Source organism: Carya illinoinensis, chromosome 11 (assembly GCF_018687715.1).
Source record: "Carya illinoinensis cultivar Pawnee chromosome 11, C.illinoinensisPawnee_v1, whole genome shotgun sequence".
Classification (NCBI taxonomy): Eukaryota; Viridiplantae; Streptophyta; class Magnoliopsida; order Fagales; family Juglandaceae; genus Carya; species Carya illinoinensis.
This window is the reverse complement of record NC_056762.1, coordinates 9,897,526-9,916,532: the sequence shown is the minus strand read 5'-3', so window position 1 is coordinate 9,916,532 and position 19,007 is coordinate 9,897,526. Positions and strand designations below refer to the sequence as shown.

The following is a 19,007-nucleotide window of genomic DNA, read 5'->3' as shown; positions in this document are numbered from 1 at the left end:
TGAGATTTCCTCCATAAGAGTGCTTTTTTCCAGCTCGGTGACTACAGACATCTTCTTATCCCTATCATCAGCTGATAATGCCTCTTCAGCCTCTTGCTCTTCAAATCTCCGCAGTTCCAAGAAAAGTTTGTCCCGTTGTTTGTTGATATTCCCCAAAACTTCCAAGTTCCATTTTCTTAGATCATTCTTCAAGGCTTTTAGCTTCCCAGCTAAAACAAAGCTAGGAGTGCCTGTGAGCTGGTAGGAAGCCCACCACTGACTGACTTTCTCAATGAAGCCATCCACCTTCAGCCACATGTTCTCAAACTTAAAATATCTCTTCCCCTCCTGAAGTCCGCCATTGTCTAGTAATATGGGAAAGTGATCCGAACAAAGCCGAGGTAGTCGTTTTTGACATAGAGAGGGGAAATGGGCCTCCCATGAAGGAGAAACAATGAACCTGTCCAACCTCGACCAAGCTCTTCCATTAGACCAAGTGAAATCTCCCCCCGCTAGAGGGAGATCCACCAAATCTAACTCATATAAGAGGGCTGATAAATCAGCCATAGCAGTACTCGTGCTAGCAACCCCCGACCTCTCGCTTGGAAAGCGAGTGATATTGAAATCACCCCCTATACACCACGGGATCTCCCACCAACTACATAGTCCCGCTAACTCATCCCAGAGCATATATCTGCGGCTGTCCTCGTTTGGTCCGTAAACCCCTGCGAAACCCCAACCAAAACCATCATCCACATTCGTGAAAGAACAAGCAAGAGAAAATTCCCCTACGCATTCCTCTACAAAATTAATTGTTCTCTTATCCCACATAACTAGGATGCCCCCTGAAGCACCCTTTGAAACTAAGGTGGTCCATCCTGCGTAAGAGCAATTCCATAGACTTCTAATGATGTGCCTGTCAATATACTTTAATTTTGTTTCCTGCAAACAAATGACATCTGCTTTCCAAACCCATAATAAATTCTTTATTCTGAGTCGCTTGTTCAGGTCGTTCAAACCCCGAACATTTGAAGAAAGAATCTTGGGCTTCATGGATCACCAAGACTCACCCTATCCTTTTGTCGTCCTCTGTTCGCACTTCCTTCCCGTGCATCATAGTTGATGGAGCATGCAAGTCTCTTAAGCTCCCTATCCTTCTTTACCGCTGATTTAGCGAGTAAAGGCTGACCTGTTTGTATTGCAATGAGTAAAGCTTGAAGCTAGTCCTCATAGCCTTCGCAGGAAATTCCCAGATAATGACTCATATCGTTAACCTTCTGAATGACCCAATCTGGTTGCAGGTCAGCCCAAGGAGCTGCTGGTGGCAAGGAACAAAGAGGGACATCCCCCGCCTCCAACTCCTTGCAAACTAAGCGTAAATCTTCCCCGTAAAGAGCCCCTTCATCCGACGACCCCCCTTCTAGGGATGAGTCATCCACTTCTTCCAAATCAGTACAATATACCCTAGAGAGGGACTCGAAGAGGCTCAAGAATAGTTGAGGAGCTTCGGATTGGTCCTTCATGACTGGGCCTGTGGAAGAGGGGCCAACCTTGGCAGGTAGGAAGGCCGGCGACCCAGTCTATTGCACCGGCGACCCATTCTGTTGTACCGGCGAGAGGGAACTGACCTGGATGATAGGTACATCCCTTACGGCTTCAACAGGAATGTTTGGAGGGGCCCCACACGAATCCACCTGACCCAGAGTTGCCGCCGACAGGTTCTATGATGTCAGAACCAAAGGGGCCATCGACGAGCTTGCTGCGTCAACCACCATCTTTCAACGGGGAGAAAACGCATCCTAGGAGGAGCGTAACAACAGCGTACGGTGCTCCCCACCCTCGCCGGAATAGTCGTTGGCAGCCATCGGCACATTCTGTGCAGGCCCGGAAGTCGCTGGCGGTGAAGCCTTCCCACGCGAGGAAGCAAGCCTCTCCGTGTGAGAAGGCCTTTCTGTGGCCTGTCGACCCGAGGGGTTGACTGGGCTGGCAGCCTGTGCGTGAGGCCCTAAGGCCCGAGATGAGGTGCTAACAGCCCGTGGGCTAAAGGCCCGTACATGAAGCCCTAAGGCCCTTGAGGGGCTACTCACACCCACTTCAGCGGCTGCCCTCTGATGAGGGCTTACGGGCTTGCTTCCAGCGACCGGCCCATTCATCCCAGCAGGCCCACTGACACCATTTGGCATACTCCCATTTAACTCTGCGCACGCAGATTGTTTCTTCCCTCCATCCACAATGCCCAGTCCCATCACCATGCTTAATCCTTGATCTACCTTTTGCATCAAAAAGGAAACTTCTTCAAGGACTCTGGAAAGGTGAGCTCTGACAGCCCAAAAAACACCTTCAACATCTCCCAACATTTTACCTCCATTAGAAAGCCCCCCCATATCCACTGGGTATAGACTTTTTTTCCCATTTCCACTGGACAAAATAGAGGCGTATGATGCAGGAGCTTTCTTTTCCTGTCCATGGCCAGAGCTCCTTCCCTTCCTGAGAGAACCTTCTGATTGTTCCACCACATGTTCCGCCACCTTCTTAAGGTGGTAGGCGAACCCCTCCCAACTGCTACCCTTAGTGCCTTCTGGAATGATCAATGAGCCCCGTCTCCTGCCATTGCTGAACTCTTCCAACAAGAGGTAACAGCCCCTTGCATTTTTATGGTGTTGTAACGTGAAAATCCCATTACCCATCCTCAACTCCTTAAAGAAGACCTCACGCCAGCGAGAAGCAGAGGCTTCTTCCACCATTCTGACCAACCATGAAGCAGTGGCACCATTAATGTGTATGAACATAGCCATACACCTATTTCTCTCTGTTATACGATATCTATTGGCATCCACCTTCGTGAAAGAAAAAGTTTTTGACTCTACTGTAAAACGCCTAGTTTCATCCATCAGAACTAGTAGATGAAAACTAACTAAGAAGAGAAGAGAATGGAAGATGAAAGAAAGATAAGGGTGAGAAAGAAACTGGGAGGAAAACAGGGGACAAAATCAACTCCGGCGAGGGACGCCGGAGAGGGTTGGTGTGTGTGCATGCAGGTTGTACAGAGAGAGAAATCACCAGAACCAGAAACCTTCCAAATTTCTTAATGGAGGGGACAAAAATGTCCATCTGAAAATAACATAGAAATCTCTCAGTTCATTTGATTTGATATTTTGTTTCCTTTCTCCTTTCATTAGTCGACAAACCTTATTCTATTTGCTTTAATTCTCATGCTCAATTTCATAACTAAATGTTTCCAGGTTATAGTTTCAAGGATGAGATACATATCATCACAAACAGAGCGTGCAGTACGATTTGTAGGCCTGTCTACCGCTTTAGCAAATGCAGGGTATGGTTGTGCTTATTTTGATAATTTCTCTAGATCAACAGAATGCTCTTGCTTCTTCTATCAGATCTCACTTCCCTGTCTATCTTATGAAACCTTCAATAACATCCAGAAGTCAAGCTCAAGTATTAATACTATCAATTTACTTATAAAAAAGTACTAATACTATCAATTTACATTTTTAATTTTTTGGTGTAGAGTTACCATTAATATGTTTGTCTTTCATCCTCAATTATTTGGTCTCCAGTGAGAATATTTTTCCCCCTTCATATCTGTCTATATTTGAAACGTTTTAAAAGCATTAAATTGTGTATAAAAAATTGGTCTGAGCTACTTTCAAAGAATTACATTACTGAGTTAATGGTGGCTTGGGAGGGTCACTGGGGCAAACATGGGTAAATATGTTGAGAGGATGGGCCCTTTTTACTTAGGGCCTGTAATTTAAAAAACAATTATGCTTAATTCTTTGCACAAATGGGCTACAGTCCACAAGAATACGCGATTTGCATCCGCTGTGAATTTTACCAGTTCATGCTATGTGCCCCTTAAGAAGTTCATTCCCTTTCGTATACCCCAGTTTACTTGGGGCCACTGTGATTTTAATCAAATACGGTACCTTTACTTATTATAAAAGGAACATGTTTCTGACCCTCTAGGCTCAGTGACTTCACTTTGTAATTTTCTGATGCACTTTTTTTAATCTAGCGATTTAGCTGATTGGTTGGGTGTTGGGGAAACCGGACTTTTCAACTTCAAGCCAAGTGTGAGGCCTGTTCCTCTTGAAGTTCATATCCAGGCAAGTTGAAGTAGTGCTTCTCATTGATCGTTGTTCTTTATTATCATAATATCTGATATTTCTTGATCCATTGTTTAATTATATTTACTATTTTATGATATAACTCCCTCCATCCTCAAAAGCATGTGCTTTGGAAAAATGCACTATTTTTATGGGGAAAATAATGTTTTGACAATTCATAATTTGGTTATGATCCTCCAGAGTTGCCCTCTTTCAAAAGTAATGCTTTGACTTTTTTGAGATATACATAGTAGGTCCAAAAGAAAAATTAAAAAATAAAAATAAATAAAAAAATAAAAAAATTTTGGAGTAAGACCCATATGGGATGTTGAGAGTATCTGAATTTTTATCAATGGTTATCTAGCAAATATTGGGCTTTTATTTTCCCTTTAAAGTACACGCAAGTAGATATGGCTAGCTTTTCCAGGATTTGGAACTACAGAATAGAGTGGCATAATATGTATTCTTTCTTATAAAGTGAATTGTAGGTTATGTATATCTCTTTGTTATTGTCTTAATGGGTGTTATAAATTACAAACATGTCAGGCATATATATGCTTGCAAAAATTTATTTGTGAGTCTTTCATAGTAGTTCACTATGTCTTATTGTCTTAATGGGTGTTATAAATTACAAACATGTCAGGCATATATGCTTGCAAAAATTTATTTGTGAGTCTTTCATAGTAGTTCACTATGTCTGATTCAATCTTATAATGAAGCGAGTAATAATTTAATGCATGTTTAAGTGTTGTCATATTTTACACTTGATACACAATTATGATAAGAGCCGTTGATCAAGTTCTATGGTTGAGAAATAAACATCCTATCATGTTGGTACTATTAGTTGTTGAAAGTACATTACAGAACATGACCTGCTTTATTACCCTGATTAACAGCAACCATTCGTCATTTACTTTTGTTAGAATAGATGAGAAAAAACATTCTACTGCCTATACTATGGAATCGTCATAAGCTTATCTGGAAATTACTTTAACAACAACTACTACCATAAAATTTAGATTCTTTCATCAATCAAATTCTTGCTTATGTATAAAATATATATATATATATATTGAGGATCTTTTGCTCTGGATTTATGCGGGTGAACTTGTTCAAACTATAATGCTAGTTTTGATGCCCACTAAATGAGGTAGTGACTGATAACCCTTGTTTATGATCCTTTCTTATGGTTGATATAAAAATTGATTGAGGGCTTTAACATTTGCATGCTACAATTTTAATGCCTCTATTTCTGTGAACAGGGATATCCTGGAAAGTTCTACTGCCCCAGGATGAATAGCATGAATAAACCAGCATATGCTGCTATATGCACCCATTCACCTACAAAACCAGTTCTGATATTTGTTTCATCTCGTCGTCAGACAAGACTAACTGCTTTGGACCTCATTCAGGTGAGATCCATTTCATGCCTTGAACATGGATTATTAGATTTCCAGTACCATTTAATTTTTCTGTTTTTGTATTACTGAAGTTTGCAGCTTCAGACGAACAATCAAGGCAGTTTCTGAATATGCTAGAAGAAGCACTTCAGATGGTTCTTTCACAGATAACTGATCAGAACCTGAGGCACACCTTACAATTTGGCATCGGGTTACACCATGCAGGTCTGAATGACAAGGATAGATCTCTTGTAGAGGAACTTTTTGCAAACAACAAGATTCAGGCACTACCCTATCACATGAATATTCTTTCATTACTGTTCTGGTCGGGGAAAAAAAGGATGAATATGTTTTAACTCTTCGCTCTGATGGGGTACATCATACAATGCAGGTGTTGGTTTGTACCAGCACATTGGCGTGGGGTGTGAACCTTCCGGCTCATCTGGTCATTATCAAGGTGAGGAAATAAATTATGGTGTTTGTCTATATGGTTTGATGGTCTAAGAACTTGTCATAAATACAAATTTGACTTGCCAGAATTTTGCAGCCAGTGTTTTTTGGAAGTTTGACCTTTTCTATGCTACACATTTTTTTCCTTTAAAAGTATGGCAAGGATTAAAAAGTAACTAAAGAGTTATTCTGAGATATATATCCAGAAAAAGCCCCTATGGGTTGGCTCAAGTGCTAAGGACCTTGGTTTTGTTGGTATGTTCCCTCCAGGTCTAAGATTCAGAGCCTGTTTAGGATTGAGTTTGAAAGTTTAAAAAGTGCTTTTAATTGTTTAAAAGCTCTTTTAAAGAAAAAATGATATGTTTGGGAAATTTATAAGAAGTGCTTTAATCACTTAAAAAAGCTGAAAGTCTACTTTTTTACAAAGTACCAAATTGAAACTTTTATCGAAAAACTCCTGCAGATAATTGTATATTTTTAAAAAATTAATTTAAGTAACTTTAAAAGTGCCTTAGATACATGTTTAACAAACAGTAAACAACTTTTGAAGTATAGAGCTTATTATTTAAATTATAAACTATTAGTCTCAAAGTTATAAGTTATATTTTCCACCTCAATCCCAAACATGCACTCAATCATTAGGTGCAGACTGAGGGAATTTCCCCTTGAATTACTCTAGATGCACTTGTGGAAAACTCCTTGCCTAGGGCCCATGCACCCCTGGAAGTAGTTCGCACTTTGTTCCCGGCATCCGATCCAATAAAAAGATATTTATCCAGAAAATTATTGTCAGATTTACAAGTTTAGTGCCCTTTGCTCTTCATAGGCCAGTTCAAGCACCCTATCAATATACTCAAAAATATTCCTTCTCCTCAAATTAAGTTCACTTGTTTTGTGAGCCTGCCTGAATTGATATAGACAGATTTTGGCTGTCATAACATTGTATTGGATTTCCAATGGAATTTAAGAATCCAATACAATGTTTTAACCTCCAAAATGTTTCAAATTTTCTTCTTTTAGGAAGTCTTTAAAAAACAAACGAAATCCTTATATATTTTAACAGGTTTGGCACGTTTTGATTAGAGATATGCTTAAAAGAAAGCAAGTTTCAAAAATTTTCTTCAAGTTACTTCATCATCTTGTCACTTGAACATTTCTAGAATCATATCATGTTGAAGGTGAGAGATAGTCGTGCTTTTTCTTTCCTATGCAAGGGATATTCATGGTTGATTCCAAGTCTTCGTCTCTTATCTCTGTTATGTGAAATGTTTCAACTGTGAACGTTCCTAGCTTGTACAGATGATGTCATATGTAGGGGTGAAAAACTGACTGGCCATTTTAGTGGCCCAAACCGACTGAACCAACCAAAATGAGGGTAGAGAACCGTCTGGGCTGCAATCAGTTTGGGCCGCAAGCAGTCTAATTTTTGGGTCTTTTTTGTCTCTGTCTAGAGTATTTTGGGGCCCAATTAAAGTCCCAATTTAATGTAGTGCCATTTTTGAAGGCCAATTTTAATATTTGAGTTCCATTTTAATTTTTTAACTCCATTTTTAATTATAGGTTAATAAAAAAACGAATTACAAATAGTAAATACACTAGATAATTTTTTTAAAAAAAAAAAAAAAAAAAAAGGTAACAACAACAATACCATGATACCATCCACCACTTCAAAGTTCAAACTCCACTAGATGTATGATACACGTTACAAACCAAGTTATCAAGTCTCAAATTCACTCACAAATAGAAAAAATAAAAATTGTGAACTAAATAAAAGTTTTACAACTACAAAACCATAAGATGAATAAATATTCTTGAGTCTTCACTCATGATGCTTCAATCTCATCAATGTTGTGACATTTGATTGTGTGCCCAATTCTATATAGAAATATATATAAGAAGAAAACATCAAATATTAGTGAATTTTGATGTTGGAAAATATTAAAAATAAATTCTAAAAGCAAATGAATATTGAATTAATATCATAACATTACCCGATTCCATCATGAAGCTCTTCACATCATCCATGGACTCTCAAATATCAATACAAAGGATGTTTCAACCAGTTTTGAGCACAAATAATTGCCTCAAGGGGTCTTGGAGCCAATGAACTTTGAAAAGTTCAAACGCATGTACTCCCTTACCAAATGCTGACTGGAATGCAACGGTGGAAACAAGCATGGCCAACAAATCTCGTGCAATCCTTGCAAGTATAGGATAGTTAGCCTCATTAAGTTTCCACCAAATCAACAAGTCAAAAAAGGGGACCGGGCCTCACAACCATTTGATAATTATTGATCCACCTATATTTGATCCACTCATCGTTCCATCATGTCTCAGCATCGCCTACCATCATCTATGATTGTAGAGTTCGGAAGGGGCTCATTATATCGGCTAGTTGTGGTAGACCCGAATATCGCATTATACTCTTCATACAAATCCACTAACATGGATTGAGCACAATTGCAATCAACATTAACAACTTGCTTGGCCATTGCTCCTCATGTGTGGTGGGTCAATCTTCTCGTTCCCTTCCCAGCTGAACACTGAACCCTGGCACAGTTTTTGGCCAATATTTCCTTGGCATGCTTGTGGCCATACTCATCAAACAATGATTATCACTTTGGATCAGCCTAATCAATTCTTTTTGGAGTTGTCAAATCTCCTGAAAACTCGTGTTGGCCATGACATACAAAGAACCAGATAATCTCGTAGTTGCATCATAGAACATTTTTAAAAATCTTACAAATACCCGCACTTCCTCCCACTCCTCAACTCTAGGTAGGCCAATGTATCCATCAACAAAGTAAGAGGAAATTGTAATCCTCACTCTCCATTCGCTTGAAAGCCTTCTCAAACTTCTCAATTGATTCCAACATCATGTATGTTAAGTTCCATCGAGTTGGTACATCAAGGGACAACATTTTTTTACAATCAATTTTCTCTTTTTCTGCATCTCTTATAAACTTATCTAATCTTGCGGAGGAAGAACTCACATATCTAACTGCATTACGAACCGTTGTGACACTCCCTCAAACCCTCATTTATGATGAGGTTCAAAATATGAGCACATCTCATGTAAATGTATCCCCCCCCCCCCCCCCCCCCAAAAAAAAAAAAAAGACAAAAACATATTACCTGTCAAAAACTGCCTCAAATATTCAATTGCAAGGTCATTTAAGCTTGCATTATCAACAGTCACAGTGGATATCCTGTCAATGCCCCAATCAAGGAGGCACAATTCCACATACCTCCCACTAGTCTCCCTTGACACATATAATTAGGATTTTGGACCAATATCCATGTATCAATTGTCAATAAAATCCTCATGCCGCCATCTTTAAACAACTTTTTAAGATTTCATTTATATAGAAATAATTACAATGAATAAGATTGAGAATTCAAATCTGAATCTCAACAAACTACATCTTTATCTCTATCTAAACTAATCTGATTTTATCCTATCTAAATATGTACAAGTTTAATTTAAATACAAGATAAGATTAGAAGATAAATCCTAATCTATTTGAATTTCAGTTCTGTTGCATCCCAATAAAGTAGGAGATTAGCTGCCATGTAACCCTATCCGCAACTTATTAAAGAAAACCCTAGTTTTCCTTCGATAACTTTAAACCTAGATTCAAGAGACCGACACACCTTCCTAAACCCTTGCCTTTCCACAACTCTAAATGGCAACTTATCTACAATTACCATCTCTGCAATCACCAATCTTATAGCCCCTTCACTATGAAATGAGATGAGATGAGATGGTTTGTGAAAACAAACGAGGACTAAGACTCTAAATTTGGTTATAGTTCACAAATCTTTTCACAATTCAAATCACATATTCACAACAATATATCCAATGAACCACAATCTAATTTTTACATTTTTCATGCAAAAAATTACACCAAACCGAACATGTAATCACTCACAGCAAGAAATAGGGTCTTGGTTACTGTTCACCCCTAATCCAAAAGATTCAAAAAATTTGGTCCAAAATTTTGAAATGCCTATACATAGATAGATAAACAAGTTAGACATCAAATAATTGGAAGAAATCACAAATTAAATGGGAGCCGAAAAGTATTATACTTTAATATGCAAACATCCTGCGACAGCTGACAGCAGGATGTGAGGAGCAACTTTTGGGACCGCCTATCTGTGGTTCTAGGCCACTGGTGGAATGCCGGATCGGGCAAAGGGAGTGCCGAGAGGATTCAGTTGAAAAATGGAGAAGGGGGATTAGGGCATCAGCCTAAACCAAAATGATGTCGTTTGGCTTATTAAGTCAAACGGCGTTCTTTTACTTTTTTTTTATTTACTCTTTTACTGAAACAACCGCCATTTAACTTTAGTTATGCGGCGTCATTTTATGTAAGTATAAAAATTACATATATAATCAGTCAGTTCACCGGTTTGGACCCTATGCAAACCGGTAACCAAACTAATTTTTATTGGTTTCCGCCTCATTGGACCGCTGACCAACTGGTTCTTCATTAGTTCCGGCAACCAGAGCCTATTCGGGTTGGTACTGGCTGGTTGTATCGGTTACTGTTCACCCTTAGTCATATGAATAAGATTTGGGACAAGCCCAGCAATACTTTTATACCCCCCCAGTCCTTGGGACAAATTTCACTTGTTTTTTTTATTTATTTTTTTAATCTCCCTAATCAAAGTTCTAGATTGAAATCTTTTATTAATTGTTTCTCATGCTAGTGTTGCCATATATTCCCACAACATTCACGAAATTTGGAACTTCACTTCTAAATTTTGATAAATGCCTTGCGTTGGTTTTTAAGTTCATTCTTTGCATAACTTTTACAAAATCATGAGATATTTTAAGTGGCAAATTGTGCTCATCATGCTTATGATAAATTAGTGTTTTATTAAAATGTATTTTCTGTTGTACATTGCCCTTTGCCATACAAAATTGACTTTCAATTTTTGGCATTCTTTTAGCTCAGAATGATTCTCTTTTGCCATGGTAAGACCCTTTTTTCATTCCATGCATGCCTTATTTTGGAAGAGAACTGCATTTTCGTTGCAGGGAACAGAATATTATGATGGAAAAGCAAAGAGATATGTTGATTTTCCAATCACGGATATCTTGCAAATGATGGGTCGTGCTGGCCGCCCACAATTTGATCAACATGGGAAAGCAGTCATACTTGTACATGAACCCAAAAAGAGCTTCTATAAAAAGGTTAACTCAATGTAGTGACTGTATATGTTGTCACTTAAATCGTTTAGTTTCTTGGGAAACTAGATTAATTTTGGCGTTTATATATATGCAGTTTTTGTACGAACCATTTCCAGTTGAGAGCAGTCTGAAAGAGCAGTTGCATGAGCACATCAATGCAGAGATAATTTCTGGCACTATTTGCCATAAGGAGGATGCAGTCCATTACCTTACCTGGACTTACTTATTCCGTAGACTGGTATAATTTTGGTGATTACAGAAAATAAATATATGATAACTCTATATGTAGAGGTTATAAGTGTATTTTATGAGAGAATCTTGAAAAGTTGTGACTGATGGTCTTGAATGTCTGAACGAGGGAAGATACCTAACATATCCAACACTCTCCCCTCCCTCCCTCCCTCCCTCTTCCTTTTTTTTCTCCAAGTGCCAGTTCTGAAAATAATTAAAACTTCTTTCATGCAATATTCAGAACATGACCAACTAATGAAGAAAAAAGATATTATTGTGCAGATAAAAATTTTCTTAACATCTGTTTTGCTACAGACGGTTAATCCAGCTTACTATGGATTGGAGAATACAGGTCCTGAAATTCTAAGCTCATATTTATCTAGGTAAATTAACTACCTGATCTCATGGATTTTTATTTTTATTTTTTATTTTTTGCAACTCAACAAATACCTGTGACACTGCTATGATGGGTAACTATTTTATTTTTGTCAGCTTAGTGCAAAACACGTTTGAGGATCTGGAAGACAGTGGATGCATCAAGATGAGTGATGACAGCGTGGAGCCTACAATGTTGGGTTCAATAGCATCTCAGTATTACCTTAGCTACATGACTGTATCTATGTTTGGTTCAAATATAGGTCCAGATACATCACTTGAAGTAAGCTGTCCTTCCAATGTTTTCACTTTTACTTCCATTATTAATCATGGCTCTTAGAAGGGATCTTCATTATAGGTGTTCCTGCATATACTCTCTGCTGCCTCTGAGTATGATGAACTTCCTGTGCGGCATAACGAGGTACTTCTGACTACGAGGAGCCCAAACTTGACCGACTGTCCTTTTATATGAAATAAGAGTGACAAGCATGGAAGGAATAAGTCGTGCATCTGTGTCTTTGCCCATATTATATAGTAACCTCATGTTTTTCTTTAAGAGTAAGACACTTTTTAAAGAATGGCCAAGTGTTGTGCTTTTGCGTTTAAAAAAATAAGCACTAATTTCTGTTAAGGTTTTAGAAACTGTTTGCGATGTTGTTCAGAGCTCTGTTACTGTGTTTTGAAGCTGTTTCGGGGTTAAAAGTTAATTTATCAAAATCTGAAATTGTTCCTGTGGGTGTTGTTCAGAATTTATCAGATTTGGCAAATTTATTGGGGTGTAGGATCTCTTCTTTGCCTTTGAGATATCTTGGGCTTCCTTTGGGGGCTTCTTTTAAAGCTGTGGACATTTGGGATGGGGTGATTGAAAAAATTGAAAGGAGGTTAGCAGGTTGGAAGAGGATTTATTTGTCTAAGGGGGGTAGATTATCTCTTATTAAAAGTACTTTGTCTAACCTGCCTACGTATTTCCTTTCTCTTTTTCCTCTTCCTGCAAGGGTTGAAAAGAGAATTGGGAGTTTATTTCGGAATTTTTTATGGGGTGGTGTTGGTGAGGAAAAGAAGTTTCATTTGGTTAGTTGGAAGAAAGTTTGTCAACCTTTGGATGGTGGTGGCTTGGGGATTAAAGATTTGAAGGTCTTCAATAAAGCTTTACTAGGCAAATGGCTTTGGAGATATCATTTGGAAAGTGAAGCCCTATGGAAAAATGTGATAGATGCAAAGTATGGAAGTTTGAGGGGAGGTTGGTGTTCAAAAGCCTCTAGTGGAGCATATGGGGTGAGTTTGTGGAAATTTATTAGAAAAGGATGGGATTTTTTCTCCAGTAATATTAGGTTGAAGGTTGGAAATGGTAAAAGAGTCCTCTTTTGGCATGATTTGTGGTGTGGGGATGCTGCTCTCAAGCTGGAATTTCCTGCCCTGTTCAGAATTGCAAGGGATCAAAATGCTGCTGTTTTTTATTCCTACTGTGTCAGCAATAATAAGGTTGTTTGGAATGTTTTTTTCAAAAGGGATATTAATGATTGGGAAGCGGATGAAGTTCAGGCTTTGTTGGCTAAACTTTACAGTTTTAAGCTGGTAACTGAAAGGGAGGATAGCATGGCATGGTCTTCTGCTGGAAATGCTAAGTTTTCAGTTTCTTCTTACTATAGAGTTATGTCAAGTCATGGTAGTTGCGTTTTCCCATGGAAAAGTATATGGAAAGTGAAAGTTCCAAGGTTGCTTTTTTCTGTTGGGTGGCTTCTTTGGGCAAAGTTTTGACAACTGATAATCTTAGAAGGAGAGGACTGTTTATTTCTGATTGGTGTGTTATGTGTAAAAAGGATGGAGAATCTGTAAATCATCTTTTCCTTCACTGTGAAGTGTCTAGATTCTTGTGGGATGAGGTTCTGAGTTGGACAGGTTTGCATTGGGTGATGCCCAAAGATGTGGTAGATTTATTGGTAGGATGGAAGGGTTTGAAGGGCTGTAAGAAGGCAGCGTCTGTTTGGAAGATGATTCCTCCTTGTCTCATGTGGTGCTTGTGGATAGAAAGAAATAGGAGATGTTTTGATGATAATGAACGCACTTTGGAAGATCTTAGGGTTTTTTTCATGGGCACTTTGGGTTTTTGGGCGAAAGTTTATGTAATGGTGGATAATTTCCTGAATCTGTTTTAGTTTTTTTTGGGTTTTTTTTCTTTTTGTTTTCAGGAAGTTGTAGGTTTATCCTTTGTATACTTCCTGTGTACTTGGGCTTATGCCTATTTCTTCAATAAAATTATTACTTATCAAAAACAAAAACTGTTTGCGATGGATGCCTGCTGGTTGGAACTTTGGAAAGAAGTAACAAAAGCTAGAAGCCCACTAGGGAGTGCTTTGAGATATATGTAGAGAATTTAGATTTCCTTTTCCTTTTTCTCTTTTTTTTTTTTTAAATGTTTTGAAATAATCTACACAACTGATTTAGATGTCAAGAAATGGTGAACATCTCCAAACTTTCTTATGGTTCGCTCTTTGCTGAATTTTAAGAAACAACCACCTTGTGAAGTTATATAGCACTTGGTTCTTTGTTCACTAGTAAGTCAATCAGAAGCAAGGGGTTAGGGAAAAGAAGTATACGAGTTATGTTAGTTTGTTTAAGTTTTTACTTCCATTTCCAGTTCTATATCTACCTTTTTTTATAGGTATAGGTAGTTCTATATCTACTTGAGATAGTATCTCTAGGGCATGCTAAGTTCTTATGCTGATCATGATTTAAAGGTTCAGAACAAAAAAAAAACAGATAAATTTTATTTTTTATTGAGTTTTAAAATGGTCTTTCCATCATAAGTGATTAATTGTAGAATGTTCATGAACTTTTACTATGATGTCTCGAGTTTTGGACCCTTTAATTCTAAGATTCATGCCATCCATTCTTGCTTTCCCACAGCTTAATTGTTCTTTTAAGAGGTCCGTATTAACTTTTGTATTAGGAAAATTACAATGAAGCGTTGTCCAAGAGAGTGCGATATATGGTGGATAGGAATCGGCTGGATGATCCACATGTCAAAGCAAATCTGCTCTTTCAGGTTGGAGCTGTCTTTGACTTCAAATTTTGTACATCCGTACCTATCTAATTTCTGGTTTCCCAGTTTTGCTATTTACTTACACTACGATTCTGTGGGATTTAGGCACATTTTTCTCAGTTAGAACTACCCATCAGTGACTATGTCACGGACTTAAAGTCAGTGTTGGATCAAAGTATACGGATCATCCAGGCCATGATAGATATATGTGCAAACAGTGGATGGCTTTTGAGCTCAATTACTTGCATGCATCTTTTGCAAATGGTCATGCAGGTATCCTCCAAATCAGTTGCATATCCAAGTATTTTCAGTAAATGAAAGATTTAACAAACCTATAGGGATCGTGCTAGGATATTAATCATGGCTATCTTCTCTAACGCTCTAACAACATCAGTTTTTACAGTATTTTGCATGTGTTATTGTGATGAAAGCTCCTTTTTTTATGTTTTAATAATTATTGCCTATGTAAATTCCAAAATTTAGATAGATGTCACCAGCCGCTGAAGGCTCACATGTATATTCTTGGTATTAGGGGTGAATTTTTTTATTTTTTATTTTTATAAGTAGTATTAGGGGTGAATATACCCCTTCAGCGTGTGCACACAGAAATTGCTGAAATTCTAATTTGTGGGATTTATTTTGCTCATTTTGTTTTATTTTATAGAAATATCACTTTCCCTTCAATGCCTCTTGTTTTTTTCAAATGTTTTCAGGGATTATGGTTTGATAAGGACTCCAGCTTATGGATGTTGCCATCCATGAGTGACGATCTTGCGAGTCTGTTAAACAAAAGAGGAATTTCCAAAGTGCAGCAGCTGTTGGATCTTCCCAAGGCGACTTTGCAGACTACAGTTGGAAACTTTCCTGCTTCAAGATTATATCAGGTACAGAGTGCCCTTTTAAGTCGTATGCTTCTAAAAAAATTTTGACCTTCCATCTACATGGGATCCTTTGTTTTTCTTTTCCTAGTTTTGTTTTGCCGTTGAACATTCAATTTTATCCTTTATCTGTAAAGATTACTACCATTAATTGTCTGCATGTGTTTGAAAGATCACGAGAGCCAGTCTAATGGATAAGAATGGTGGTAGCAGTAAGTGGTATCATTTTGAAAGAGTAGTAGGAAGTGTGTGGTAACCGCCCCAGTTATGGGGAGCAGGAATCCATCTCCATTTGTCCACTGATCTGACTCCACTTCCATTTTGTTTGTTTTTATTAGAACACAGCCCAAATTTGTTGCCAGTAGAATTCCTATTCTGGGTGCTATTTTCTTTTGGGTTGGGGTTAGCATTGACTTGAGCTATATAAAAGGTGACACCTGGGTAGCATTGACATCATTGCTTCTTTTCTGCTGGTGAGAATATCGATAGATTTATTTTTCGGTCAATTGATTTCAGTAGTTACCAATCTATCATATCTTGTTTTACCAGGATTTACTACACTTTCCACGTGTTCAAGTGAGATTAAAACTTCAAAGAAAGGGCAATGATGATGTAAAGGCTTCCACTTTGAACATCAAATTGGAGAAGATCAATTCCAAGCGGAACGCATCAAGAGCGTTTACCCCTCGATTTCCAAAGGTAAATTTCACCTCATTATAACAATGGTTAGTCACACAAATTGAGCTTGGAATCACTTTCACAGGTAAAAGATGAAGCATGGTGGTTGGTTCTGGGTAACACCTTCACGTCCGAATTATATGCTCTGAAGAGAGTCTCTTTCTCTGATCGCATGGTCACACACATGGAGTTGCCATCGACTTCGACTGGTCTTCAGGTCAAATTTGATTGCCTTTACGCAGATCAGTCCTTCACTCCCTTCTTTTATATTAATGTACTGAATATTGTTTTTCCATGCAAAGTTGGGATGCAATGGGTTGGGTTTGGGACCTGAAAACCCTGCCAAAAGCCAATGCCAAGTAGAATATCGAATCCTGAAATCTGTCTCGAATCAGATTGGATTTAGGATCTAAAATCCCAAACATGCCCATCTGAATAGCAAAACACCTTATACCTGACTCATTGTGCGACACAAACATTTTCTGCCAATAATACATCGGAGTGGAAAGAGAGATTATTCACAACATCCATTAACTTCCTTAACAATCAATTTAATTCCTTTGAATTGCTTAAACGAAATTAATTTATTAATATGGAACCTCAAAAAATTCTGCAAGATAGAATGAAAGGAAAAAATACGGGTGTAAGAAAAAACCAACTGAATCGAACTAGACCGGTTCAGTCGGTTTCGGTTCCTAGAAACCAATTAAAAACCGGTTCGGTACTGGTTTCAAGATTTGAAAACAAATTGGACCAAACCAAACTGAAATATATATTTAATTCTTTATATTATATATATTGTAATATTTTAAATTTTTATGCTATATATTACACATATTATAAAATTAATGTAACATGAAATTTTAATCTTATTGTCTATGCTTCCTTGATACAAACTCTCTCTTATATATGAATATTAATATTTAGTTATTAACATGTTATCATTTATCTTTATATATTCAGTTACATACTTGCATATATGATGGGTATACGTATAAGTATATATATAATATGTAATTCTTGTTTTTTTTTTAAGCTTAGTAGTTGGTAATGAGTTCTTCTATAACTTTTTTTTATATACTTTGGAGTTGGACCTTTTACTTTGGTGGTTACATTTGCAATTGTTTGTGTATTTTTTCTTTTTTAGATTTTGTTTGTTTGGTTAATTCGTTATATCCATGGTAGTTTTTAAAATAAAGTTTTGGGCTCTATCATGTTTGGGGTAAAAAAGGTTTTCATTTGGGTAAAAAAAACCAAGTAGCCCAACAAAAAAGCCCAAAACCGAACCAAAACCAAAATCAAAAAAATCAAAAGTTCCAATTTTTTGGAGGAATCGGTCTCAAAATTCTAAAACCGACTTAGACCAGTTTAGTTTCAGAATATGTTTAAAACTAGACTGAACTGAACTGAACTGATTATATTATACCCCAAAAAATGACACGAAAGTGAGAGCTCTGGGATGTGGGATAAAGGGTTGTACGTGTCTACCAGTCTTGTAAGTTTGCTACGCCAGTTCGATCCCAAGAATGCAACTTGTCTGGATCCCCATCGGTTTTAAACAAGGCAGGTTGTGTACCTGGAGCTCATTTGCCATCCCTTTTCATAATAGTTGTGTTCCATTTTGTTTTCATATTATTACCTGCTTCTTGATACAAGTAAAGGAATTATCAGTTAGACAGGAAAGGAAATTTGAATTATATTAAAGGAGTGAGATGCATGGGTGGATTGCAATTGCACCTCGGAGGAGACTCACTTCTAGTATACAAAATGTTCTGTGACTTAATGAAGTTTTTCGTGCTAACTTTGTATTTGTGTTTGTGCGTTGAATTGAAGTTGTTCAATTCAATGAAGTTTCGAGTACTAATTCTGTGTTGTCTGTTTCCAGGGTATGAAATTGATTGTAGTGTCAGACTGTTATCTTGGTTTTGAACAAGAACACTCCATCGACAACCTTACTTACTGAAGTTCAGCAACCATAGACGGTATGTGAATAGTGGATGTTTTGGATCCAAGTTTTGTGGAAGGGTGTCTTGCTGATTCAACATCCAAAGAGAGTGGAGTAAGAAAGTAGAGTTTTTGTTCTATAGTAATTAAGTATCATCTCGATTGATACATCCTACATTTGAAAAAATAAACATCCTTCATATTTTTATAAGAATTCTGAATTTCATAAACAGTTATTATTATTCAACTGGGCGTTTCTATGCTAACGTGGATGGAACCTAATTAATATTCTTATAAAAAAAAAAAATCAATTACAGTTATTCAACAAAAATGATAATCTCATTTGAAAGTTACGAGATTTTAGTAAATTAGTTCTTATCTGTCAAGTATTACCTAATATAACAAGTAAAAGAAGAAAAACCAAGTTATGGTGGAAGAGTAAGGCTTCGTTTGGTTATAGATGAAAGTTGAATAAAATATTATTATAATATTATTTTTGTTTTGAGATTTAAAAAAGTTGAATTGTTTATTATATTTTGTATAAGAGTTTGGAAAAGTTGCAATTATGAGATTAAAAAAAAAAAAAGATATTTTGATAATGTGATTGTAATACCCAAATCTAAAAGTAAAAGTTAATGCTCATTATCACCCACCAAAAAAGCCTCTCTTCCTATGATGGATAGATAGATATGCGCGAGATAGTTT

General features: G+C 37.3%; 1 protein-coding gene across 3 annotated transcripts in view; it reads left to right on the top strand.

Moving 5' to 3' along the window:
• The window catches only part of LOC122280700 (DExH-box ATP-dependent RNA helicase DExH14), a 49,539-nt gene extending 30,990 nt beyond the window's left edge, over window positions 1-18,549 (top strand). Inside the window, exons 34-49 of one of the 3 annotated variants that reach the window (XM_043091680.1) lie at window positions 3,222-3,310; window positions 4,013-4,103; window positions 5,366-5,515; window positions 5,596-5,787; window positions 5,895-5,960; window positions 11,001-11,156; window positions 11,248-11,391; window positions 11,700-11,767; window positions 11,877-12,042; window positions 12,118-12,180; window positions 14,710-14,805; window positions 14,908-15,075; window positions 15,516-15,686; window positions 16,230-16,379; window positions 16,444-16,575; window positions 18,244-18,549. In XM_043091680.1, the coding sequence (XP_042947614.1) occupies window positions 3,222-3,310; window positions 4,013-4,103; window positions 5,366-5,515; window positions 5,596-5,787; window positions 5,895-5,960; window positions 11,001-11,156; window positions 11,248-11,391; window positions 11,700-11,767; window positions 11,877-12,042; window positions 12,118-12,180; window positions 14,710-14,805; window positions 14,908-15,075; window positions 15,516-15,686; window positions 16,230-16,379; window positions 16,444-16,575; window positions 18,244-18,321 (1,980 nt within the window). In that variant the 3' untranslated portion in view covers window positions 18,322-18,549. Of the gene's footprint in view, window positions 1-3,221; window positions 3,311-4,012; window positions 4,104-5,365; window positions 5,516-5,595; window positions 5,788-5,894; window positions 5,961-11,000; window positions 11,157-11,247; window positions 11,392-11,699; window positions 11,768-11,876; window positions 12,043-12,117; window positions 12,181-14,709; window positions 14,806-14,907; window positions 15,076-15,515; window positions 15,687-16,229; window positions 16,380-16,443; window positions 16,576-18,243 lie in introns of those variants that run through there. The other 2 variants (XM_043091681.1, XM_043091682.1) reach the window with 2 other exon arrangements.
• The last annotated feature ends 458 nt before the right edge of the window (window positions 18,550-19,007 follow it).